Source organism: Papio anubis, chromosome 13 (assembly GCF_008728515.1).
Source record: "Papio anubis isolate 15944 chromosome 13, Panubis1.0, whole genome shotgun sequence".
NCBI lineage: Eukaryota > Metazoa > Chordata > Mammalia > Primates > Cercopithecidae > Papio > Papio anubis.
The window spans coordinates 226,646-254,294 of NC_044988.1; the positions used below are offsets into that span (position 1 = coordinate 226,646).

The 27,649-nt window shown below is 41.4% G+C and overlaps 1 protein-coding gene across 17 annotated transcripts in view; it reads left to right on the top strand.

The window, feature by feature from the left end:
- Window positions 1-27,649, top strand: part of AOPEP (aminopeptidase O (putative)) — a 383,438-nt gene that overhangs the window by 11,232 nt on the left and 344,557 nt on the right. For all 17 annotated transcript variants that reach the window (XR_002517756.2, XR_001895427.3, XM_031654785.1 and 14 more), the window contains exon 2: window positions 17,356-18,290. Coding sequence is in view for 15 of the 17 variants with exons in the window: in XM_031654785.1 (XP_031510645.1) it covers window positions 17,494-18,290 (797 nt within the window). In the remaining 2 variants the exon portion in view is untranslated. The remainder of the gene's footprint in view (window positions 1-17,355; window positions 18,291-27,649) is intronic.

Genomic DNA, 27,649 nt, shown 5'->3' on the forward strand with positions numbered 1-27,649 from the left:
TTTGGTGTGTGTTGAGGGGATGGTAGCAGACCAGTGGGGTGCCCTCAAGGCCTCTAGAACTGTGCTCCTTGATGAGTAGCCCACCAACCAGTGCTTACCCACAGACTGTAACTGGTTTGCAAGGAAATAAGTGCAGAAATAGAGGATACTCTTTTAGAAATGTTTGTATTATTTTCTTTTTTGTTTTAGACGGAGTCTTGCTCTTTCACCACGCTGGAATGCAGTGGCACGATCTCGGCTCACTGCAACCTCTGCCTGCTGGGTTCAAGTGATTCCCCTGCCTCAGCCTCCCGAGTAGCTGGGATCACAGGCACGCGCCACCATGCCTGGCTAACTTTTTGTATTTTAGTAGGGACGGGGTTTCACCATGTTGGCCAGGATGGTCTTGATCTCCTGACCATGTGATCCGCCCGCCTCGGCCTCCTAAAATGCTGGGATTATAGGCGTGAGCTGCTGTACGTGGCCACTTTTCTTTATTTATATGCTGTAGTTTGCCCTGATTATATCTATGTTGAATCTAATACAAATTAGGGGCATGTATTTTTGTGTTTTTTTCTTTCTCTTTTTAGTGATCTATTTTTATTATATTTTATGAAAATATAAGGGGAACACGGATTGTTGGAGAAGCATTGCTTTGGAGATAGGAGGCAGGGATGTAGAGATCAGAGCTGGATAGGGAGTTGAGTCCTTTTTGTAAAATGAGGAGTTGAGTACCTGAGATGTGAGCAAGAGAAAGACTTCAGAAAGAGAAGAGGTGTCCACGGTTAAGCCTTGGGAAGCACCCAGTGTTCTGAAGACAGGCGTGTAAGAAGAGGTGCAGGCTGCTCTGTCTATGGAGTAGCCATTTTTGTATTCCTTTACTTTCTTAATAAACTTGCTTTCACTTTGCAAAAAAAAAAAAAAAAAAAAAAAAGAAGAAGAAGAGATGTGGACGATACAGTGTCCCAGGAATCATCGGAGGTGGTGGGCAATTAGCAGTATGAGATGCCACAGAGAGTCAAGGAAAATAAGGCCTGAGGTTAAGCTAGACTTGGCAAGAAGTAAGTCATTGTGAATGTTTGAAAGTAAACTTGCAGTGAAGTGGTGTGGTCCGATGCCAGATTTCAACAGTTTAAGAAATATGCAGTCATAAAATGGAAAGGGTATAACCTTCTTTTCAGAAAAGCTGGATAGATAAACAAAAGCAACAACTAGCTATTGAGCCCAGCAAGAGAAAGCACATTTTGTTATTGTTTTTTCCGATAGGAAATCATGAGCAACTCAAAAGGCTTCTATCACCTGGAAGATGGGAAAATCAGCGAGGGAGGAAGGAGATGGCAGTGTTCCATGGCTGGGAATGGAGTGGGGGACAGAGGCCATGGGAGTGGACCCAGGGGTGAGGGCAGGGGTTGGATTGAACCCAGATAACTATCCACACAGCAGACAAGGTCATTAGGAGGGAAACATGGATGGGAATCTGCATATCTCAGTTGAGGGGAAACATGGATGGGAATCTGCATCTCTCAGTTGAGGGGAAACATGGATGGGAATCTGCATATCTCAGTTGACTCAAACAGGGAAAAATGCGGCCGGGCGCGGTGGCTCAAGCCTGTAATCCCACCACTTTGGGAGGCCGAGACGGGCGGATCACGAGGTCAGGAGATCGAGACCATCCTGGCTAACACAGTGAAACCCCGTCTCTACTGAAAAATACAAAAAACTAGCCGGGCGAGGTGGCGGCGCCTGTAGTCCCAGCTACTCAGGAGGCTGAGGCAGGAGAATGGCGTGAACCTGGGAGGCGGAGCTTGCAGTGAGCAGAGATCCGGCCACTGTACTCCAGCCTGGGCAAGAGAGCCAGACTCCGCCTCAAAAAAAAGAAAGAAAGAAAAAAAAAAAAAACCAGGGAAAAATGCAAGCTGTGTGCCTGGGAGCTGGTCTGGATGCTGGGGTAGGTGTGGTCAAAGTTAAGCGAGCAGGGACGTGGGAGTCCTAGTGAGAGCGTTAATGACGTGCTTTCACGTTGTGACCATGGGGTCCAGCCTGGGCTGTTCAGCCTCTTTCTCTAGTCCACACTCGGTAAAAATGAGTGTTACTGAATAACAAAGCAGTGGTGAGGAGGGCGGAATGGAGTGGAGTTACTTAATCCTTAATCCTTAAGAATAAAATATGGGCCCGGGCGCGGTGGCTCACACCTGTAATCCCAGCACTTTAGGAGGCTGAGGTGGGCGGATCACAAGGTCAGGAGATCGAGACCATCCTGGCTAACATGGTGAAACCCTGTCTCTACTAAAAATACAAAAAATTAGCCAGGCGTGGTGGCGGGCGCCTGTTGTCCCAGCTACTCGGGAGGCTGAGGCGGGAGAATGGCATGAACCCGGGAGGTGGAGCTTGCAGTGAGTGGAGATCACACCACTGCTCTCCAGCCTGGGCGACAGAGCGAGACTCCGTCTCAACAACAGCAACAAAATATGGTGGGCTGGCCGTGGTGGCTCATGCCTATCATCCCAGCACTTTGGGAGGCCGAGGTGGTGGATCACCTGAGGTTGGGAGTTCAAGACTAGCCTGACCAACATGGAGAAACCCCGTCTCTAGTAAAAATACAAAAATTAGCTGGGTGTGGTGGAGCATGCCTGTAATCCCAGCTGCTTGGGAGGCTGATGCAGGAGAATCGCTTGAACCCAGGAGGCGGAGGTTGCGGTGAAGCAAGATTGAGCCACTGCACTCCAGCCTGGGCAATAAGAGCGAGACTCTGTCTCAAAAAAAAAAAAAAGGAAAGAAATAAAATATGCTACAAATTGGATTTATGATAAAATTATGTAGTTTAAATTATATCTAATTTTTGAAAACACTCAGCAAAGTTATGAAAAATAGAAATATAGTGCTTTAAGTGCTCTAAACATTGTAAAATTTGAAAAACGCTTCAGAACTTCTACCTGTTGAAATAATCTATTGACTTCTCGTTTTCATTGAGCTCTTTTTTATTTTTAATTTTTCTGGGTACATATTAGGCATACATATTTATGGGGTACATGAGCTGTTTTGATACAGGTATAAAATATGTAGTAATCACATCAGGGAAATGGGGTATCCATCACCTCAAGCATTCATTATGTCCTTGTGTTACGAACATTCCAATCATACGCTCTCAGTTATTCTAAAATGTAAACAGAGTATTGCTGACTATAGTCACCCTGTTGTGCTATCAAATACTAAATCTCATCATTGTCTCTAACTAATCTTTGTACCCGTTAACCACCCCCTTCTCCCTCCTAGCCTCTGGAAACTACCAGTGTATTCTATCTGCATGAGCTCAATTGTTTTAAGTTTTAGCTCCCACAGTTGAGTGAGAACATAGAAGTTTGTCTTTCTGTGTCTGTCTTTTTTCACTTAATGTAATATCCCCCATTTCCATCCATACTGTTGCAAATAACAGGATCTTATTCTTTTTAATGGCTGAATAGTACTCTGTTGTGTTTATGTACCACATTTTCTTTATCTGTTACTCTGTTAATGGACACTTAGGGTGATTCCAAATCTTGGCTATTGTGAATAGTGCTGCAGTTAAGTATGGGAGTGCAGGTATGTCTTTGATATACTAATTTGCTTTCTTTTGAGTATGTACCTAGCAGTGGGATTGGTGGAACATATGGTAGTTCTATCTGTGGTTTTTGAGGAACCTCCATACTGTTCTTCCCAGTGGTTGTGCTCATTTACGTCCCCACTATACGACACGGATTCCCCTTTCTTCACATCCTCGTCTGTGTTCATTATTGCCTGTCTTTTATTCGACTCTTTCTTCTGAGTTTTAGAATGAGACAAGAGCTGGGCAGAGATGCAGTGTGTCTATTATTGTGCCTACCTCTCCCTTCCCTGACCTAATTACTCTCCCTTCACCACCCTGAATCCAGCTGGTGGGTTTCCTCTAGCCTTTGCTATGGTAGGTAGTGGACCTCTGTTTGGTTTTCCATGTGACATTGATACAAGGTAGCATGTCATGGTTACTTGGATTGCTGTGCAATACAGGCCATGGATATCTTGGTTAAGAACACTCTGGAGTTCAACCGCTTCGTTTACATCTTGGAAATCTCGGACACTTAGGCTCTCTGAGCATCGTTTCATCATCTGTAATCTTTCCAGTACCTGGATTGTCAGCCCCCGAGGCAGGTGTAACCTCTTAGAAAATGGAGTAGAAAAGCGAAATCCCCATTTCTTTATAACTGTAATGAGGTTTCCCGGGAATCCTTTTCTGACCACTCTCTATAATTTAGTTTAAGTGGTACTCTTCAGAAACTGAAACATACTATACTTTGCAAGCAAGTAGCAATCAAAGGGATACATTCTTTCACCTTTGAATGTAGAGTGAAATCACTTCCAATCTTATCTTTGCAACCCAAATGCCTGCTGATAATGTGAGGGTAAACATCTTAGGCACCAAAGAGGAATGGCATCTGGGTGCGGAGACGTGATCAGCAAAGCCAGAGTCAACACAAGCTGCCATCAGGGAAGCCCAAGTCCATCACGTCACATCATGTTTCAGCATAAGTCAGGGCAGTCATACACTGATGGAGTAAAATCAGTTTTTGTTTTCAGTGTTCACATTTTAGACCCCCCCCCCCCCTTGACTGGTTATAATATATAAATCATGCCACAGCTGACAGTGATTTGCTTGTTTTGTTCAGGAAAAGGTCTTTGACTGAGACTCTGACTTGGCCTTACTGCATTGATCTTCAACACAGGCGCTTTTTATAATTCCCACAACAGCATTAACTCCAGTGGTTTTTTTTTTTTTTTGAATATACATATCACAATAGAGTCTTTCATTACATGATCACAAATTATATGCAGTCACTCTTATATGGTTCCTGAAAGCAGTAAATTTTGAGCAAAGAGAGACTGTTTAAAACTTGAGACCAGAGAGCACAGTTTATCTTATTTACAGTTTGGCTTAAAGGTTGGTCTTTAAGTTAATATCATACCACATGTGGTAATCCTGCAAAGGGCTACATATTTTTATTTATAGTTAAGGGAATAAAGCAAAATCCCCCTTTCATTATGTTATCTTGCATTATTGACTCAGTGATAAATGACATTGCCTCTCGGGTATGAGTTTTGTAGAGAAAGACCCTATTGTAGCATATATTTATATGAGGAGGGGGCTAGTTAGAGTTATGGTTCCAGAGGGAATTTAAACTCTGAACATACTGGTACTTGTACAGTTAAAACGTATAGCTCAATGTTGTTTTAACACTATATTTTTACTTGAAGTAAAAGAAAAGTAAATAGGCATGAACAAAGGGGAAAAGCTTCAGGTTGAAATGCAAGCAACCAAATAAAATGACTAAAAGCATATCCTGAACTCAGAGATTACAATTTTACCAGAGATAATGGTGGTCATTAGATTGGCCAGTCTCTGCTGTTTAAGGATGATGTCAGCTTTCAAAGTGTATTAACCGTTGAAGGGCATCAGAGAACAATTTCTAGCAATCGGGGAGATGTGAAAGTGAGCCGAAGGGGAAGTGCTGAGGGGCTGGAAAGTTCAACACCTGCCCCAACATTTGAGGAGGAAACTGGTTCCATGCTATGTCAGTTTGTCCAAACCAATATTCTTGAGAATTTCTACTGAAGGAGGAAGCCAGTAGATATTTTGGAGGGATGGTTAGTGTTTTAGAATGTATTTGTTTTGAAATAGAATAGTAAATTAAAAAAATAGGAAATTACAATCTTGAATAAAGTAAAAATTATTTCAGCCTCTAGTCATTCAAAACTTTGGATAAATTAACCAGGAATGGGCTGCCATTTTGCTAAGCACACAGAAATAAGGACTTTCTGATAAATTAATAATAGAAGTAAGGTTTCAGGACTAATACATTTGAAGCAAATTTGTCCCCTGCCCATTCTTTCTGCACCTAAAAGGTATCATTTCACTGTTTCTGTGGCCTCCATTGTTTCTCTGGGAATCCAGGTCATTCTGAGAAGAAGCCACCTGCCATCTGTGTCGTTGTTCTTCTGTGGGTAATATGTCGTTTCGTAATGGCTACTTTCAAGATTAGTTTTGTTTTTCAGTAGTTTGATAATGATGTGCCTAGGTGTATTTTCCTTCATATTTTTCCTGTGTAAATAAACTTTTGAAGCTTTGTATCTCTCACCAAATTTGGAAAATTTTAACTATTTTTAAATAAATGGTTTATTTTGAAATACTTTCAGATTTACCAAAAAGTTGCAAAGATAGTATAGGGAGTTCCCAACTCATCATCCAGCTTCTCTTCATGTTCATATAATCACGGTATGTTTGTTAAACTAAAAATGTAGCACTGGCATAATGCTTTTATCTACAGTTTTTCCACTAATGTCCTTTTTGTTTGTTTGTTTTAGGATCCAGTCTAGGGCACCACATTGCATTTTATCGTATCTCCTGTACACCTCCATTCTCTAACACTTTGTCAGATTTTACTTGTTTTTTGTAGCCTTCACACTTTTGAAGAGTACTGGTTAGGTGTGTTTTAGAATGTCCCTCGTATGGGTTTGTCTGATGTGTCGTCATGCTTACACTGAGGTTTCAGGAACACGACACAGGTAGGGTACCCTACTCATTGCGTCGTACCGGAGGATAATTATACCATATGACTTATCACTGGTGGTATTCAACTTGATTAAACTGTCAGATTTCTCTACTGTGAACATAATATTTTTTCTTTTCCATTCCTTATTTCTTGGAAGCAAATAATTAAGTTTGGCCTATATTCAAGGGGAAGGGAATTAAGTTCTATGTCTTTGAAGAGGTAATATCTACATCGATTTTTTGGAATTCTTCCATAAGGAAGATGTGGTCTCTCCCTTCATGATTATTTATTCAACCAATTTAAACAAATGATTACTTATTTAATTATTTGTGTATATCAGAGTAGACATATTCATTTTGTTGGGGTTTAATCCAATACTATCATTATTTATTTTCTTACTCAAATTGTTCCAGCTTTGGGCATTGAAAGTTCTTTCAGGTTGGTTCCTGTGTCCAATTCTTCTGTTTGTCTGTCTGTTTCCTTCTTTACTTTAGGGGTCCATGTAATGCTTCAGACCCATCTTGTGTTTTCCCTGTCCAGTTTGAGAATCAGCCATGTCTCCAAGGAGGGCTGTTTCCTCGTGTTGGGAAATGGTATTTAGAAACAAGATCTAGGTGCCGGTTGTGCTCACTGCTTCTTGTTTTTTGAAGTATTTTTTGGGACCACATTCTCTTTTGCCTGTCCACCTTGGACTCCAATTACATGTCCCAAAAGTACCTGTTCATTCTTTTTCACATTTTTCTGTTCTTTACACTGGATAATTTCTATATAACTATTTTCTGGTTCACTGACTGTCTTCTATAATCATTAATCTTCTGTTAAAACCATCCGGTGAAGTTTTTATCTTAAATATAGTATTCTTCAGTTCTGGAATTTTCTTTTCCTTTTTAAAAAAGTAATTCCTATTTCTTTGCTGAGTTTTCCTTTTAGTTCATGTATTACAGCATTTTTGCCTAATTATAATATGAATAGCTGCTTTAAAATCGTTGTCTGTTAATTCTAATATTTGAGTCCACTCAGGTTGGTCTCTACTAATTGCTTTTTCTTTGAGTCTGGGTCATGTTTTCTTATTTCTTTTATGTCTACTAGTTTTATATTTTATCTTAGACATTGTAATTGATACTTTGTAGAAACTCTGGATTCTGTTATGGTCCTCTGAAGAATACTGATGTTTTGTATTAACAGACAGTTGACTTGACTGAACTCAGATTTCTAACTTTACCTTTGCTGCTGTGGAGAGCAGCCAAAATCTCAGTTTAGTTGAGTTCATTTTGCCTTAAGGAGGCCATTTGATCTCCCCCATACATGCATGGTTCAGGGTACAATTAGGGAATTGGGCAGAGTTTATATATAGAATATAGGACTCTTGCTTTGGAGACATCACCTTTCCTAAAGTTTTCCTTCTTTTCTCTCCAGCTGCTGTGTTGGTCTTAAACTCTAGTCTCTCATTCTTCAGCCAGTAAGACTTTAGGTTTTCGGCTGTGCGCGGTGGCTCACGCCTGTAATCCCAGCACTTTAGGAGGCCGAGGTGGGTGGATCACGAGGTCAGGAGATTGAGACCATCCTGGCCAACACAGTGAAACCCCGTCTCTACTAAAAATACAAAAAATTGGCCGGGCGTGGTGTTGGGCGCCTGTAGTCCTAGCTACTGGGGAGGCTGAGGCAGGAGCATCACTTGAACCTTGGAGGCAGAGGTTGCAGTGAGCGAGATTGGGCCACTGCACTCCAGCCTGGCGACAGAGCAAGACTCCATCTCAAAAAAAAAAAAAACAAAAAAACCTTCAGGTTTCAATCTTAGTTTTAACCCATTTATGCCTAGTGTTCCATTATTGGAATGCTAAGCTTGTGGCAGTTATTTATATCCTGCTGCTCAAGGTCATCTCCAAGGTCTGATTTTTCTTTTTCTTTTTCTTTTGTTTTGAGACGGAGTCTCACTCTGTCGCCCAGGCTGGAGTGCAGTGGCGCTATCTCAGCTCACTGCAAGCTCCGCCTCCTGGGTTCACGCCATTCTCCTGCTCAGCCTCCCGAGTAACTGGGACTATAGGCACCTGCCACCACGCGTGGCTACTTTTTTGTATTTTTAGTAGAGACAGGGTTTCACCGTGTTAGCCAGGCTGGTCTCGATCTCCTGACCCCGTGGTCCACCCGCCTCGGCCTCCCAAAGTGCTGGGATTACAGGCTTGAGCCACCGCGCTGGGCCCAAGGTCTGATTTTTCACACACAAAAAATTGCAACCTCTGGCATAAATGAGTTAACTGCCTTGCCTGGCACCAAGTAGGGTTTTCCCTCCAGTGAAAAACTATAAAGCAGGAAGCTCAATGCCATTCCCTTCTTCACGTGTTGGCTCCCTACAGCCCTTGTCAGCTTTTTGCTCACTTTCATGGGCCTTCAGAAATTTTGTCTTTTTGTCTAGAGTTTATAAGTACTATCAGTGGGAGGATTAGTCTACCAGAAGGTACTCCACTATTACCAGAAGTGGTACTCCCTTTCATTTAAGGGGAGGTCAGAATAATATTAATTAAATAATCAAACAGACACATGTAAAACTAAATGTAAAACTAAAACTGTGTTTGTTGTGCTACTAAGAAGCACATGACTATAAAATCTAATAACAGGGGAATTTGACTTAATCAGTGAAGTCAGGGATGTTTTCCTTGAGGACATGATGGGGTCCAGAGAGTTACTAGACAAAGACAGAATGGAAGAGATTCCACATATTTGTTGACTGAGTGATATAATCCAGCTGTCTGTGTATCTGGGCGTCTTTCTTTGCACATATTCTTAACCTCTCGTCTTTAATCATCTCTCTGGGCTTCTGGGATAATAAAAGGTAATCTATAGCTACGGTGCCTCTAATGTTATACAACGAAGAATATCCTATATGAAAATTTCTTTTTTTTTTTCCAACTGAAATTTTAATTTTAGATCCAGGGGATATACATGTGCAGGTTTGTTGCAGGGGAATATGCATGATGCTCAGGTTTGGACTCCTATTGAACCCATCATTTAGACAGTGAACATAGAACCCATGAAAACTTTTTTTTTTTCAGAAAGAGTCTCGCTGTGCTGCTCAGGCTGGAGTACAGTGACGCAATCACGACTCACTGCAGTCTTGGCCTGTCAGGCTCAAGCAATCCTCCCACCTCAGTCTCCTAAGTAACTGGACTATAGGCATGTACACCACCATGTCTGGCTAACTGTTATTTGTAGAGAGAGGTCTTCCTGTGTTACCTGGGCTTGTCTTGAACTCCTGGGCTCAAGCCATCCTCCCAAAGTGCCGGAATTACGAGCACGAGCTACTGCACCCAGCCTCGTGAAAACTTCTTCACCAAAAGGAATTGTGGGTCTGGACCATTACGTGGTATGTCGTAGTCTGTGGGCTTCTGGTCAGTGTGATCCACTGAAGTATAAGGAAATCTCCCTTCCACTTCAGGTATTCAGAAACAACACACACACACAGGCACACAAGTCTCTTTCTTTCTCTGTCTCTCTCTCACATACACACACATCCCCCCACATACATGCAGGTACCAGGGAGAAAGAACAGATACGTATCAATAAATGCAAGCTAATAACAAACTTCTTTCTTATCAGCAACAAGATATGCCAGGTTACAGTGGAGTTGTAATTAGTGTTAATTAATGTAAACTAGTGTAAAAAAGTGTTAATTAAAAATATCAACAAAAGGTCAACACTTAGTTAAGTGATCACTCAGTAGAGAGGATGTAATACAGACATTTTCAAACATACAACTGTTAAAATAATTTGTTACCCATGGACTCCTGAAATAATCACTAAAGATAAACTTAAGTAAAAAGGAAATTGTGGCAGATTGTATTTTCCAAAAATGGCCATAACAATATTTACCATCTTCCATGCTTTTCTACAATATACCTTGGCACTCCCCCATCAAAAGGTGGAGTCTAATCCCCTCTCCTTGAATCTCTATTGGCCTTATGAGTTTGCTCTTGAAAGCAATGGACTATTAGAAATAATAACCATGTTGACTTTGAGGCTAGGTCAGAAGAGGCCATGCAGTTTTCAACTGGTTTTTGGGATGCTCATGCTGGGGGCTGCCTGCTACCATAGAAGATGTCCAACCATTCCAAGATCTCAGTGTTAAATAAGCTTTATTTAAATTTAAATAAGTTTATTTAAATAAGTTTAAGCAGCCTCTCTGGGCATCAGACCCTCCAGACAAGTCCGTCCTCCAACTGAGTACCATTGAGTAACAGATTCCTCCAGCTGACTGTTACCCACATTCATGACCTATAGAATGGAATTAAATGGTTGCTGTTTGAAGCTACAAAGTAATTTGTCATGCAGCAAGTAGAATAAAATTGGACCCAGAAGGAAGGAGTGGAATGTATAAATTATCACGAGTAAGGAAGCTGGTGAATATATTTGTAAATACAAATGAATATTGACTTTAAAAAAGTTGGGTGGAGTTTTAACAAACAATGTGATACTAAGATAATAGCAACAATAATATGGAAGCTGGTATGGAGTAAGGAAGAGGGAAGACTGGTGATAAAACTTTCCAAGGTCCTTATTTTGTTTGGAAGGTTGTTTGAGATTGACTTTAAGTAGGCATATTAAAGGCATTGATTGTGTAAGTTATGAAACAGTGGAGGGGAAAACAGAATGTAGAAAAATTCAATAAAAAGCAGAAAAATAAAGCTAAGAAACAAAATCACGGGAGATAGAAAACAAAACGTGTTGATTGAGATGGTGCTATTACAACTGTAATTGTGATAAATTTAAAGAAATTCATTTCAGTCATTAAAAATGATAATTATATTTTTAAAATAGCCAGTCAAATGTTGTTTTAAAAAGACAGCCAAGGCAAAAAGAGTCCAGAGCACTTAAAAATAAAAGAGATTGAAAGATGTGCCAGGAAAAAGCAAACCAAAAGAAAGTAGGTATGACAATATTAACATCAGGCAAAATGGAATTTCTAGACATCTCGTTTTTTCTTCTCAGGATACACCTGTGCCTCTTTTTGTGCCACATCGTTTTACCTGCAGGGTGCAGCTAAGAGGTGTGCGTACGAGGCTCATTGCAGCATCATTTGTAATGAAGAAAATTTTCAAATAACTTAAATATCTATCAGTAGGGGAATGTACGGATAAATTATAGAATATTCCTGTGGGAGCATTAAACAGCAGTTAAAAGAGACAGATTTATATACATCAGCATGTCTATATCTCAGAACCATTGAGTGAAAGAAGTTGCAGAATAGTATGTCAGTGTGACATTTATAAACACAAAACAGTATATTTGAACTTCTAAGTTTCTTTCTAATTCTGAAATTATTGAATTTCACAGTAGTAAACTATGTTCCTGTGACTATATGCATTTGATTGTGTGAAGAATTGTGCCCAGAAACAGTGTATGTCAGCAAGTACACTGGCTGTTATTAAGAGCAATTGGCATATCCTAAATAATGGAATAGCAGAAAGCTGTCATTCTCTGGTCAGGTAGTCAGTGGAATTAAATATTTAGTAATTACTCACAGTGTGCTCTATGTTGTAGAATAAGCATATATGTAAAAATAAGTTCTCCTTTCCCCCAGTTGCTTACAAGTAAAAAGATGTGGCATGAAAAGAGGCACAGGTGTATCCCGAGAAGAAAAAATGAGACGTCTGGGGGGAGATGTTTGTTAAGCAGTAACTTAGCGCTAGACTGTAGAGCACACAAGCTGGAGTCCCTGTTGTATAACTAACTAGACGCTGAAATCACAAAAGCCTTTGGATGGCAATTCCACAAATATTTATTGAGAACCTGCTGTGTTGAGGATACTCCACTTAACCTGGTCATGAACGCAAAAATGATTCAGGAGTTACAAGGAATTTTTAGAGCATTGGAGGATGGAGGTAACTATAAAATGAGCCAGGATAAGTTCAAGAGTCATGAGGATACACGTTGCTTTGTAGCTTGAAAGGAGAATGAAATTTTTTTTCGTTGGGGGGATTGGGGACAGCGTTACAGAGGTTATATCCCACATTCGTAAATGGGTGCATTCCACTTTGGATGGCTGAGAATGGCAGAGCAGTTTCTTCTCTGCGCCATAGCTCTGTTTAGTATGTGATCCTCTTCCCCCTTAAGAAAAATATTACTGTACGCTAATCCTTTCAAAGCCTTTAATGGTGCTGCCGAGACAATCATTTAAGCATTTAAAATACATACCACATAGCACACTTATTTTCTTTTTCTTTTTTTTTAGCACACTTATTTTAGATGCAGCGATGGTTAGCCACTGGAAACTAACCGTTGGTTTTTATAAGGGGGACTTTTATATGTTATGGCTTGTGACAGAGAATGGAAAAATGCTTCAGTGAGACAGGCTAGCATTTTGAATTGGAGCACAATAATAGCCAAAAGTGCTGAAGTCGACGGACTGCTTAGAAATATGGTTTCCATTTGCTGAGAGAGACCTTGCAGTGTGGCCACATACATGCATTTGCAACCACAGGCAGTTCAGTTTTTCCCTAAATGTGGGGCTGTGACCCTGACTGACATCAGTGAGCGTTACGTACTTGCAGAGAGAAAGATGATTTAGGTCATCCATGCATCTAAGACAAGTAAGACATAGGCAAATAAGCAACAACTAATAGACTTATACATTATTTAGGTTGAAAACCATGCAGAAGTGACAGAATCTTCAGAATCTTCTGGGGCTGGCTTAAAAGTTCTCCTTTGCCCCCCAAGCTATTGCAATAAGAATTGCCTACTAGTCTGCATAACTTGAAGAAGATAAAGAAGGTCGAAGGAAGATATGGAAGAGAGACTTAGAGGTGACATTTGTCTTATGACTTAGACAGTATGAAGGAGATGGCCATGAGACCTGGGGATGAGAATTCCCAGGAAAAGCCTCAGCAGGTGGAAAATGTTCTGTTCACAGCAAACAAAAAGAACTGGGTGACCTTGAGCAAATTGCTTTGCCTGTCTGGGACTCACTGTCTTCATTTGTAAAATTAGAGAGTTGGATTGAGTGAGCCCTAAGGAATTTTTCAGTTCCAAAGTTCAGTGAAATAAAGATGACTTAAAGTAGGCCAAATGAAGTTGTTGATTGTTTTTAAAGATGGCAACCCTGGGCCGGCCGCGGTGGCTCACGCCTGTAATCCCACCACTTTGGGAGGCCGAGCTGGGCAGATCACGAGGTCAGGAGATCGAGACCATCCTGGCTAACACGGCGGAACCCCATCTCTACCAAAAATACAAAAAAATTAGCCGAGTGTGGTGGCAGGTGCCTGTAGTCCCAGCTACTCGGGAGGCTGAGGCAGGAGAATGGCGTGAACCCAGGAGGCAGAGCTTGCAGTGAGCCGAGATCGCGTCACTGCACTCCAGCCTGGGTGACAGAGCGAGACTCTGTCTCAAAAAAAAAAAAAAAAAGAAAAAAGATGGCAACCCTAAGGCTGGTTGTGATGGCTCACACCTGTAATCTCAGCACTTTGGGGGGCTGAGGTGGGCAGATCGCCTGAGCTGAAGAGTTCAAGACCAGTCTGGGCAACATGGCAAGACCTCATCTCTACAAAACTTTAAAAAGTTAGATGAGTGTGGTGGCACGTACCTATGGTCCCAGCTACTTGGGAGGCTGAGGAAGGAGGATTGCTTGAGCCCGCAACCCTAGGGATGTTTGAATGTTCAGAACAGGGTGTAATCATTGAGGGAGATAAAATGTTGGCAAGAGAAAAATGTCAAATGAAACAGGGTTCAAGTAAGTGGAAGGGGATGGTGTTGAGAGAACACTTCTTCCCCACTTCTCATGTTTCCTTCCTTGCTGGGGGAGTTCAGTCAGTGTAACACTCCTGATCCCAGTGCCTTTATCCTAAGGGAGCTGGAGTGACTTAGTCTGATAAATTTGGGAAGAAGAAACAGGATGTGCTCTGCTCATCTCCTCCCTTTTGCGTATGGGCAACAATCCTGACCGCAGAGAGCCATTCTCTCTTCCTCCAGGCCTTAAATCTTACCTGAGGGAGGCCACCTCTCCTTCTGGAAGCATTGCCTGTGACCATGTTGATAAACCTAATTTGGGGATTCAGTTTCCAGCTACCTTTGGCTCTCACAGTAAGCCATGTTCTCCAGTTTAGCCTTCATCAGTAGTAATGGCGATATTTCGGTCTGCCTTTGCCATATCTTATTTTTTGCTACATTCAGAATCTGGATGGGAGAGGAATGTGCTATTTATTTGGCTCTCTCAAAACCCCAGAAGTTGGGATTCAGTGGGGCAGAATAAACTAAACAAGCTTTGGTGAGAAGGGATATTGTTCCCTCTGAATCAAGAGAAGGTAATACTTATGAAGAGCTAATGATACTTTGAGGTATGGTTGAGCTGCAGAGATTCAGAATTATCTCAGCAAAGCAGGGGGCCAAATCCTCAGCTGAGAATGACAGCAAGCATGGAATTGGAAAGTTAAAGGTGTTAGAATTGCTTCCGCAAAGTTAAAGGTGTTAGAAGAATCCGCTAAAGAGAACCAATGGATTGTCAGGTGACAAACGTTTCATCACTTAAGACACATGCCACATAGTGCACTGATTTTAGAGGCGGCCGTGGTTAGCCACTGGAAGGCCAGCCGTGGCTTTTCGTAACAGTGGTTCTGCTAACAGGCTTGAGTGGGTGGGGCTCTAGGGCAGCCTCATTCTCTGCCACCAGGAACAAAAGTGGTGAGAACTGTTCTGTAGAATGTGTTTTATACCTAAATTATACAAATTTTTAGAAGTGAATTTAGGAATCTGTTAGAGTTGGACAATAAATAATTATATCTATAATTTTAAAAATGCTAAACTGTTTTCTCTGAATATGATAGTTTAGCCAGCCACTAAACTGACCTTTGTCTTACTGATGCCTGTTTTCGTTCTGTGTGTGTGTGAGCGTGTGTGTATTCCGGGCTTTTAATCAAACAAGTTTTTTAAAAGACGCCCAGTCAACAAAATACTGTATGTTCGCAGCCACATCAGAATGAAGGTTTAAGATCACTGTTTCTCATTACATAGAAATAGCCACGGCTTTATTGAAGGTTATTATTCAAAATGACAGGACAGAAAATACTCTGGCTTATCCCCTGTGCTCATTGACTTTTCTAGGACCAAGGGAAATACCAGTTTCTCCATAAAGTAAATTCAAACTCTTCTTTGCATCCTTGCTTTCTCTCTACTCCTATTGCACTGAAAGTGTGCCACACACAGTGCAGTGGGGGAGGAGCAAGGACCAGGGAAGGGTTTCAGGAGGTGTCGCACTTAAACCGGGACATGGAGAAGAACAGGATTTGGCAGGTGGCGGTGGGAGGGCAGGAGCAGGAGCCCTCCATGTCCAGCACATGGGTCAGTCCAAAAGGCACATCGGCCTAGAGTCAGGTCCTCTTCAGGAAGCAGTGTTTTGAGTAGGCCCTTTGGCTAGAGGACAAGGATGCAAGGGAATGTTGCCTCTATGACTGGAAAAGTAGATAGAAACTGATTGTACAAGGCTGCAGGAGACAGGATTTTTTAAGGTTAGGTGAGATTTTGAAGAGGAACTAGTCTGTGGAGAGGTATAAAGTGAAAATCAATGGGATATTAACCAAGAATGAGATTCTAGAAGGAAAGGAAATAAAAGGGTCTAGTAGAGATGCAGATAAAACAGTGAGGAGGAGTTAGGATACAAAGGGAGGGCTTGATTTACTTGAAAATTCAAGTGTTTTGTAGTTGTTGAAAGAATGCCTCCTGATATTTAGAAATACAAAAATTATTTTAAATATATCTACTCTGTCAGAGTTTTTCTTTCTGTTCCCCTGCCATTTCTTTTTTGGTTTTGATAAAAGAATAAAAAAAGAAGAGCATATGCTGAAAGAAATTAGGTACACAACAGGGACTGAAATAATTTCAAATAATTTTTCTTTTAGCCAGATTGCTAGTATACAATAAGAATACATTTTGATTCAGAACTTTTATGAAGAATGTGTGCATTTTATTGTAACATCTGTTTGTACATTTTAATTTCTCTCCTTCCTTTTGTAGGTATTTGCATGCTTCTTTTTTTTTCCAAGTGAGAAGACCTTTTGCTTGCCACAAGAAGGCTATTACCCAGAATGTTAATGGGTTTTCAGCTATTAAGATGTAATGATATACCTTGAGTATTTAACTATAAATTTGAAAAATCTCCATGAACAATCTCAAAGGAATACTTAGAATGCACTCCTGGTAAATTGGCTCATTTTCCTGTAATTTACTGGAAGTGCTGATATGAGAGCAGTCCTAATGTGAAAAGTACATTAATCCCTGGAGTTACATTGTATGTATTAAATTATTACTCTCAAAGAATAAAATGTATGGGGCCATTTAGCCTTCATTCACACTTGTTACTTGGAATCACAGTGGAAAAACAATCACTTATCTTTTGATGCACAAAATTAGAAGGGATACATTTAATATCTTTTAAGACCATAGGCACAGTGATGCTGGGTTACACTTTTGCATAACAATTGCTGTTTTCTAAAAGAAGGACATTTCTCATTGGAGCATGCTTCTTCTGGCTTTGTGGAGGCCCGTGCCATCCACTTGGTAATTGAAATATTTTTAGAAACCCATAATGCAGCTTTCTTTCATGTCAGTAAAAAAGATTAGTCAGCCTTCCAGCCACGAGCATCCACCACTTGGGGGATTATTTAGGACGGTGGCCATGGCGTCCACCACTTGGGGGATTATTTAGGACGGTGGCCACGGCATCCACCACTTGGGGGATTATTTAGGATGGTGGTCAACTTGCAGGAGCAGCAGTTGCGGGAGCACTTAGGTCTTATTTGGAATTTTGTCTAATTGTGCTTTCCTTTTTTGCCAGGAGACAGAAAGTTGTGGAACCATAATCTGTGACATCAGTTGTTTTTTGATAAGCAGCTATTTATGATTCTGGAAGATTAAGGCAGATAGGAAGCCCCATCTGAGATTTTAACAAATCTCTCAAACAGTAAACCACATCATGGACATGCAGCTGGACCCTGCCGGAGATGACCTGCCTCTCATGGCCAACACCAGCCACATACTTGTGAAGCACTATGTGCTGGATTTGGATGTGGATTTTGAAAGTCAAGTCATTGAGGGGACCATAGTGCTTTTCCTTGAGGACGGAGACAGATTCAAGAAACAGAATCGCTCTGTCGAGGAAGCCTGCCAATCAGAGTCAAACAAAGGCTGCAAATTGGGGATGCCTGAGCCCTGCCATGTTCCTGTGACAAATGCAAGGACCTTGTCATCTGAAATGGAATATAATGATTGTGCAATCTGTAGTAAAGGGGAAAAAGATACTTCTGATAAAGATGGTAACCATGACAACCAGGAACATGCTGCTGGGGTTTCTAGCTCGAAGCGCTGCTGTGACACAGGGAATCATGGGAGTGAGGAGTTTTTGCTAGTGTTGGACTGCTGTGATTTATCTGTGTTAAAAGTCGAGGAGGTGGATGTGGCTGCTGTGCCAGGTATGGAAAAATTTACAAGGTCTCCCGAGCTCACTGTTGTTTCTGAGGAGCTCAGGAATCAGATTGTACGTGAACTTGTGACTTTGCCTGCAAATCGCTGGAGGGAGCAGTTAGACTATTATGCTCGTTGCAGCCAGGCTGCTGGCTGTGGGGAACTCCTCTTTGACACTGACACTTGGAGCTTACAGATCAGGAAGACAGGGGCTCAGACAGCTACTGACTTCCCTCATGCTATCAGGATATGGTACAAAACTAAACCCGAAGGGCGATCAGTTACATGGACCTCAGACCAGAGTGGCAGGTAGGTTACCCGAGCGCTTCGAAGCCCCGTGCCTGTTAATCTTGTACGCTGCAGGGATGCTTTCAAACATGAGACCGGTTCTGCAGAGATGCTCCTGTGTCTTCTGTGACATGACCCCAGTAGCCTCAAATCCTTAGACCTACAGTGAAGCAGGTAAATTCCCAGGCATGCTAAACCCTTAATAGGATTAGCTCCCTTAAGTCAGGATGAAAAGATTATTAAGCCCTCCTATTTCTGAGTTAAGAGATTGAAAGGCAAGCTTAATGCTGAAATCCTGAGCCTTGCTCTCCATTGAGATCTCTGCTAGTTACTTGGAGTGCTGTAGATGGGAGTGATACGTCTCCAAGTGAGTACTTCCTTAACGTTCCTTCATAGTCCCTTGAGAGACCAGACTGCCATGAAGTTGGGTTGGTGTGAAGCCTGGCAAAGTGCTTTCAGATAAAGCCGGCTCTGCTTTGTGCATTTCTTACCGTACCTGTCTATTGGCAGCTATGCCTCCCTGACTTTTGTCAGTTTTCATGTAATGTGACACCCCTCTGCCCAAAGCATACAAAAGACCTATTTCGGAGGAGCATAACAGTCCTCTGAGACTGCACACTGGCTTCTTTGGCCGTGATTCTTGGTGTGTGGTACCAGAAAGACCCCTGGGTTTTAGTTCGAGGAAGAGGAGTTGATGAGGCATCGTTTTCTAGAGGGTTCATTTAGGCAGCCCTTCCTCCAACAGTTGTTCAGATTTTTAAAAATCCTTTTCTTATTGTTCTTCCTCCAACAGTTGTTCAGATTTTTTTAAATTTGAGAATTTTAAAATCAAACTTTATTGATTCCTCCGTATTTTACCTATTTGTGCCAAAGTACTGCATTCAATATGGTAATTATTGCAGAGCTTGGATGAGGAACGTTGACCTCTGTTAGCTGGGTTTGAGAGCCTTCTTTTATAGCGTTGGATTTCCTTAATTGAAGCGGTGGTCTTCGGCAATGGCTTACATGTCTCCCTCAATTCATCCCCCAAAACACCTTGCAGGTACAGTTTTTTAAAGCCTCACTTTGACTTTGAGCTCTAATTATTCATTCCTTTCCTCTAATCTTACCTCCTGTTCTGGTCTCCCACCCTGCTCAGAATGAGTTCACTTCCTGTCTTATTTCTGTTAGAGTCTGAGGCAGCCATTGGGAAATTGCAGGGTTGGTGCAAACTTACATCAGTACAAAAGCATAGTGATTTATTTATAGAATAACTTATTAGATATTTTTTGGAGACTGAAAGAATGAAACAGGTGTTCTTATTGTATCTTCACACTTCTTGAAATTATTAATGATGGGGATTTCAATACGATTTAACAATATGCTATCTGAATATTTACCTAGGAAATTGTAGTTTTTATACTCCTAGATATTTCATTTTTGAACTAGAATAATGAGGAAGAAGGAACTATTGACAGAATTTGGAAGAAATATTTGTGGCCTCAAACATGACTTTCTCCTGAGTGCTCACTGCAAAGAAAGAGATTAGACTGGTGAATTAAATGACATGTAAAAGTGTTGAGTACTTATGGATAAATGATAGTTTCTGTAAAGAAATTAAAGAGGTCCTTGGGCACATTTTGCTCCTTCAAAGGGTAATTTTACTCTTGATATCTCATTTTCTGATAATTCAATAAACTATATGATCACAGCAGATGTTTAAACTGTATTCTTGGAAGTTTGGGAATACGCCTTAGTATATTAATGCCATTTGTGCAGTCTTCTGAGGATAAGAAAAGTTATTTTAAAAAACAAATCCTAAAGAGATGTTTTCTCTTTTTTTCCCCTTTTTCTGGGGTGGGGAATTTTATATACAGTCAGTTGTGAAGGAGCACCAGGTGTCTCTCAACGCTCCCTTGGCTGCAGAATACATCTCAGGATGTCCTGGTAATTGTTTGGATATGTTAAGGACTTTAAAATGAGTAAGGAATGCCAGTTTGCTAGACAGAAATAACTTCTTAGTGATATAAATGAATAGTAATTGTCAAGATCACAATACTTTATGAATATAATTGTGTGAAAATGTAACATTTTACAGTTGCCTGAAAAACATAATTAGCTAGAGCTTATTCCTCCAGGGAACAGAGTCTACATTTATTAAAACTAAAATAGTTTCTACATATTTGTTCCTGAATGGCAGAATATTATCAGTTATACCCACTATAAGTTCTCAGGCTGGGATGAGAAGCTCTTTATTCTCATTTTACAGGTAAGAAAATAAATGACTGGAAGCTTCTAGATAAATCTGTATCTCAAGTGAGAGAGAGAATGACTTTTTTTGAATTCAATCTTCACATGTCACTTACTGTATGCAAAGTTTTCAAGTATATTTAAAACATAAATTTATTATATTAACTTTCAATAAATTTTTGTCTTTAGATTAGACAGAAATATAAGAAAATCTGTAAACTGGTACCTTTTCTTTTAAGTTCCATTAGTGGCTTCCCCATTTCCCACCTGCACTGTATCCCAGCTGAGAATAAAACTTATGAGTATTAAAGTGAAATAGCTTAATATAGATATGGATGATTGCATATGGAAATAATTACAGATGTGTGTTTCAAAGGGTTAGTGTGTGTACATGTACACATGTGCATATACGTATATGTGTATAGATGTATATATGTACATACACATGCACATACACGCACACACATGCACACACATGAACACATACACAATGCACACACGTGCATGTGCATGTGCACATATGCGCACACATATGCACATGCACACGCTCATATGCACACATACATATATGTGCGCATATGCACATGTGTGTATATACAGATGTATATACACACATATGTACATATACTTGTATGTATACACGTGTGTGTATATACACACACACTATATCTTGGCTTGTCAGCTGAGAAGGTCTTAGAAGTAAGCACACCTAGCACCCAGATCTTAGTTTCTGATACCATTCTCCAATAAAGAGAACTAGGACTTCTTAGAGAAATATCCAGGGCAGGGGCAGGAAATATACAAGATGAGCCTGGAGCATCTTGTAATGTCAGAAAGTAAGGAAGCCCTCAAACAGCAGGAGCAACAACCCACAGCGATGGGGGTATGCCAGAGGGACAAGGGGCCGTCCAAAAGAGCTCCTCATGCCCAAAGCAAAGCAACAAAATTTATCAAGTAGTTTCCAGTGACATCCCAGAGTATGAAATAGTCATTTATCCAAGCTGATGTAAATACATGATTGAATAAACAAATAAATGAGGAAGAATAGACAAATCCGTGGCGCAAAAGAATTCCAAGTTAGTTGTGGGCATGTTCTGTCCTCAAGGAGGTGGGGTCTAACTCCTCACTCCTTAAGTGTGGGCTACACAGTGAGTGACTCCCTTCCAAAGAGAACAGAATGGAAAGGGAGAAAAAAGTAACTTTACACTAGAGAAATCTGACAATACTAGTTCAGCAAGATGATCAAGGTCAATATCAACAGTGATAATTTGTGGGGATAGTTTATTCTCTGGTATGATATGATGAAAATGTTATCTTTGTGGTCTTCCTCGCAAAAGCTCTTAACTCCAATCTAATCGTGAGAAAAGCATCAGATACATCGCAGTCAAGGGACATTAAACACAATACCTGATCAGCTCTTCTCAAAACAAATAAGGTCAGCATAAAGTCTAAGAAACTGCCACAGTCAAGAGGAGCCAGAGGAGACATGATGATTAAAAGCAATGTGGTGTCCTGGCCGGGTGCAGGGGCTCATACCTGTATTCCTAGCACTTTGGGAGGCAGAGGTGGGTAGATCACTTGAGGCCAGGAGTTTGAGACCAGCCTGGCTAACATGGCGTAACCCCATCTTTACTAAAAATACAAAAAATTAGCCGGGCATGGTGGTGGGCACTTGTAGTCCCAGACACTTGGGAGGCTGAGGTGGGAGGATCACTTGAGCCCAGGAGGTCAAGGCTGCAGTGAGTCATCTTTGTGCCACTGCACTACAGCCTGGGTGACACAGTGTGGCTGTGTCTCAAAAAATGAAATAAATAAAATAAAAGTAATACAGTATCCTGAAACAGAAAAAAGATGTTCAGGAAAAACTAAAGAAAGCTGAATGAAGTGTGTAAGTGTATCAATATTGGTTCACTACTTGTTACAACCATACTAATACAAGATGCCAATAATAGAGAAGGCTGAGTATGGAGTATATGGAAACTCTGTATATTATCTTTGGATTTTTATTTTTTAATTTTATTATTAATTTATAAGACAGGGTCTCACTCTGTCACCCAGGGTGGAGAGCAGTGGCATGAACTTGGCTCAGCAAGTTCTTTCTACCCTGAAATCTCTTTTGTAAGAGCTCTTTTCTCAATTTATCATGTGGCAGGGTTCTCTGGAGAAGAAAATCTATTTGTAGCTTCAACCTCCTGGGCTGAAATGATCCTTCCACCTCAGCCTCCCGAGTAGCTGGGACTACAGGTGTGCAGCACCACGCCCGGCTAATTTTTGTATTTTTTGTAGAGACAGGGTTTCGCTGTGTTGCCCAGGCTGGTCTCGAACTCCTGGGCCCAAGCATTCCTCCCACCTCAGCCTCCCAAAGTGCTAGGATTACAGGCATGAGCCACTGCGCCCAGCCTTGCCGTTTCAGTTTTTAAAATCTAAAACTGTTTTAATATAAAAAATTAATGCCAGATGTGGTAGCTTATGCCTGTAATTCTAGCACTTTGGAAGAGAGAGGCAGGAGGATAGCTTGAGTCGAGGAGTTCAAGACCAGCCTGGGCAACATGGTGAAACCCCTTCTCTACAAAATAATAATAATAATAATAAGTTACAGCTACTCGGGAGGCTGAGGTGGGAGTATTACTTGAGCCCAGGGAGGTGGAGGCTGCAGTGAGTCACGTTTGTGCCACTGCACTCCAGCCTGGGTGACAGAGTGAGACCCTGTCTTGAAAAAAAATTATTCAAATTTGGAGGTTTCTACCCTGAAATCTCTTTTGTAAGAGCTGTTTTCCCACTTTACCATGTGGCACGGTTCTCTGGAGAAGAAAATACATTTGAAGCTCTAAAGGAGTATTTCTTCTGAATGATTATCAATAATTTTATCTTTATTATTATTCTACTTCTAATGTGAAATATCTGGAAATAGAAAACTCAATTTTCCTGCCTTAGTTTAGCCATTTGGGGGTTGTGCAGTTGTTGAACCTGAATGCTTCTTGCCTCCATCGTTCAGATACTGGATTGTAGGTGACACTGAAAATGACTGATGGAAGGAACACATGTATAACAATCAGATACAACTGCTTCTTGGAAAAGATGTTTGCTTTTCCGTGGTATGTGGGTGTGTGTGCCCTGTAAAAATATTTTGATGAAAACAAAGACAGGGTCAAGACTTGTGTAAAGGTGTTCTTGCTAAGCTTCAATAAAGCAATGGGACTTAATATGTTTTTACTTCTAGATCTTCAGGATACCTAAGAAATAAACTTTTTAAATGGAAACCTTTATTCAAAGTTGATGTGTTTTCTTCATTTTCCTTGTATTTTTAACATTTTTTCCATTTCCCTGAAGAAAATGTGATTTAAAACTGAAGCATTGGCTGGGCGCGGTGGCTCACGCCTGTAATCCCAGCACTTTGGGAGGCCGAGATGGGCAGATCACGAGGTTGGGAGATCGAGACCATCCTGGCTAATGCGGTGAAACCCCGTCTGTAGTAAAATACAAAAAATTAGCTGGGCAAGGTGGCGGGTGCCTGTTGTCCCAGCTACTTGGGAGGCTGAGGCAGGAGAATGGCGTGAACCCGGGAGGCGGAGCTTGCAGTGAGCCGAGATCACGCCACTACACTCCAGCCTGGGCGACAGAGTGAGACTCCGTCTCAAAACAAAACAAAACAAACCGAAGCATTCTCTATAATAACCCATTCTCTTTTTCATTAGAATCATTATACTAGTTGTGGAAGCAGCCAAGTGCTTTAGGAGGTCTGAGCTTAAACTGATGACATCACTGAATTTGGGTTGAATGGAGGGAAATTCGGTTACATATAGGAAATTTATTAGAAAACTATAGCTGTTTGGATTTTTGTTAAAGGTAAGAAAGCTAACTGGGAAAATACGTGGTAAGATAAAGTAATATTAAACTTTAAACTTTTGTAAAGCACTGTGATATTTTTGTTTGTCTGTTTTAGACAAGACCGGGATGAAGTTAGCAAAATACTAAAGAGAACTGCCTTTTTTCTGTTATATTTCTTGCTCAGCTATTGGGCCAGGGAGGATGTAGACTTTGGGAGTATTTTTAGTTTGGAGTATCAAAACCAGATGTTAAAACATGTTCTTCCTCCTCCCTCCCCCAACTGAATTAGTTTCATTATTTTATATCTCACTCTAAAGGAAAGTTTTAAAATTAAAAGAATGAGCAGAAGATGTTTTGGGAGAGATTTCAGGTCTACGAGGAACATTTTCACAATCAGTACCTTTTTTTTTTCTTTCTTATTTTCTTCAAGAAACCAATGCAAAATTTACGAGAACTAAAATGGAATACACATTAATTCTATGATATTGTATGACTGCAGAGTCGGAATCAGGAGTGAAAATGCTTGGAAGGGTCACGTTCTAGCTGCTTCCTCCCTTTGCTGCCCAGGCTGTGCGTACCTCTATTTCCCAGAATCCCAGTTGCGTCACCACGGAAGAAAAGACGAGGACGGACTGTCTCAGTCTCAACAAGTAACCAACATCACCAACCGGACAAGAAATAAGTAACAAAGCATCTACGGAAGATAACAAATCACGGCGCCCCACATCTCCAAGAGCATCCTGTGTTCAAAAGAACGTGGATGGGGAAAGTCAAGAGACCTAGTACTAGTGAGAGCTGTGTGGTAACTAGCTGCGTGACTTCAGCCAAGTCACCTGACATCTCTTCATTTCCTCGTCTGTGAAACGAGAAGATGCCGTGAGAGCTTCTCCAGACTTTTTCCATGTACACAATCCTATACCCACAAGCACTTCCAGATGAGAAATACTGTCTTTGCCTTTACAAGCAGCTTGCCTGTTTTGCACCCGAAACATTTCTGGTGAAGAAGTGATGAATTTCTGACTCAAAGCCATTTGCAGCCTTGTCTGTTTTGACTTTACGTAGAATCGATCTTTCCGAGTCCAAGCAGCATTCCGCACGGACCTGCCGTGTACTCAGTGTGATTGATGGATTCCGGTTTGGTAATTGTGCCAGGAAGTAGAAAAGTAGAATAGAAATGAGGAAGAGGCGCCTGTGTGTGTATAGGAGAGAAAGAGAGTGAGTCATTGCTAAAAACTTTTAGTAGTTCTTGGTGTCTGTGGCACAAGAAAGCAAGAGGGTTGCTCACCTATAATGGAGACTGTAATCTAGGTTTAATGAGAACATGGGGTTGTAAAAAAGATTAGTGTGGAAAGAACAGATGGAAAGGAATTGGAGGAGGCCTGAAGACCTTGTAACCCTTGGAAACTTATAAAAGATTCTGACCCCTAAACTGTCGCATCTGTGGCCCACCCTCCAGCGATCAGGTCAGGGCCGCGTCAAGCCACATGTGGGGCCATCGTGGGCTCATGACCTCCAACCTACTTCTGGCAGCCTTCTCCCCAGTCACCTCACAGTGGTAACCAGGTCTCAGAAAAAAGGCGACCTGATGGACTGTAGTGGAACTTAAAACATTTTTAAACGAAAAACAACCCCCTTTTTCTCCTGGCTGCGAAAAGACAAATGCGTGCAGTAGTCAACGGAAGAAAAAGAAAATGTATGATTTTAAGCAATCCCTTACAAGTTTGGTTGGATAGCTCCTCCTTAAGAAGACTAGCAAACACGTTAGTCTTAGCTGACCTCTTACCTTGAAAGGCAGAGTTAGTGTGTCTCGTCCTCATTGGGCCTCTCTGCAAATGCACAGACATTTAGCCAGAAGCTGAAGTAACTGTTACTCTGACAAGTTCTTCCTCAGTTTAGAAGTTCTTTGATGGCAGCAAGCTGCGGACCTGTATCTCACCCTGTCTACCCCTATTTTTCTCTCCTTTCTGATTTTCATTGTCCCGTCGTTCCCACGACTCCTGTGCTGTTAATCTGGGCTCCCCAAGGGGTCTTCCACACAGTTGGGTGTCCCAGGGCATGTGAGGTGAACCCTGGTGAGAGAGTTCCTTTGCGTGTTGGAAGGGATTACTCGACGTAGAAATAGTGACGTTACAGGCGTTGGAGAATTTCAGGCTGCTGCCCGCACGTCTGTCCTATGTTGGAAGGAATTACTTGACGTAGAAATACTGACGTTACAGGCGTTGGAGAATTTCAGGCTGCTGCCCGCACGTCTGTCCTATGAGTATTTTAGTAGCATGGCCAAGGCGCAAGGCTGTGCATGTCAGACAAACACAGCTGCATTTATTTCTGTGTTTACACATTCATTTTTATAGACACCATAGATTTTCTTGCCTTCTGTGGAGGGGAAGGCATGGATGGGTAAGCAGGGACTCTGCCCTCCATCTAGTTCTCATCTGAATGTGTGCGTGATAGGGGCCATCTTTAGTCTGGAGTCACTGTGTAGTGGGTATGATTTCATGACTCTGGGAAGGCCCCATGTTCACCCATCCTAAATTTGCTGGTAGATGACCAAGATTCCACCAGTAGAGCTTTATTCAGAGGATAAAACCTTCATACTTAAAATGTAGTTACCCAACTGTAGATTGATTTCAGGTTTGCACTGTGATGTCAGACATGCATAGGATGTCAGCTTGTAAAAGAGCAAAAAGCCATTGGTTATAAAGACTCTTAACTCCCTAGGGCTTGATTTGGGCATATTGGGAAGGGAGGAGTGAGCCTGTGGCTGATAAAGAGAAAAAGGTCAAGAAAAGAATAGGCTGGGAGCACAAAGAGAATTCACATTTTCAAGGTCCTAAGACCTCCCTCTTATGTGATTGTTTTCCTGCTTATGAAAGGATTTCAGTGAGAACGTGATCGAGTCTCATATCAGACATGGGTATATCAATGGGGTGTGGGTTTTAGATTGCTAACTTGATCTACATGTTGATCGAGTCTCGTATCAGACATGGGTATATCCATGGGGTGTGGCTTTTAGATTGCTAACTTGGTCTACATGTTGATCGAGTTATAGCTCTGGATACCAAGAGGAAGCTAGAAAAAAATGTTAGACTTTAGCAGAAAAGACAACTCCAGCCAGTGGAAAGAGGTGAGAGGGGAATAGAGAATTGTGAGGACACCAAGCGGGAGGTGAGCTTGTTGGGGGCCTGGCCGGGTAACTAAGCCCCCTGATGGGAGAGGTCAGGTATGCGCAGATACAGGCAGTTGGAGCTTTTGCTATACACAGAAGGGACTGCAATGCCTATAACAAAATGTCTAGAATCAGACGCTAAAGAGGCATACTACTG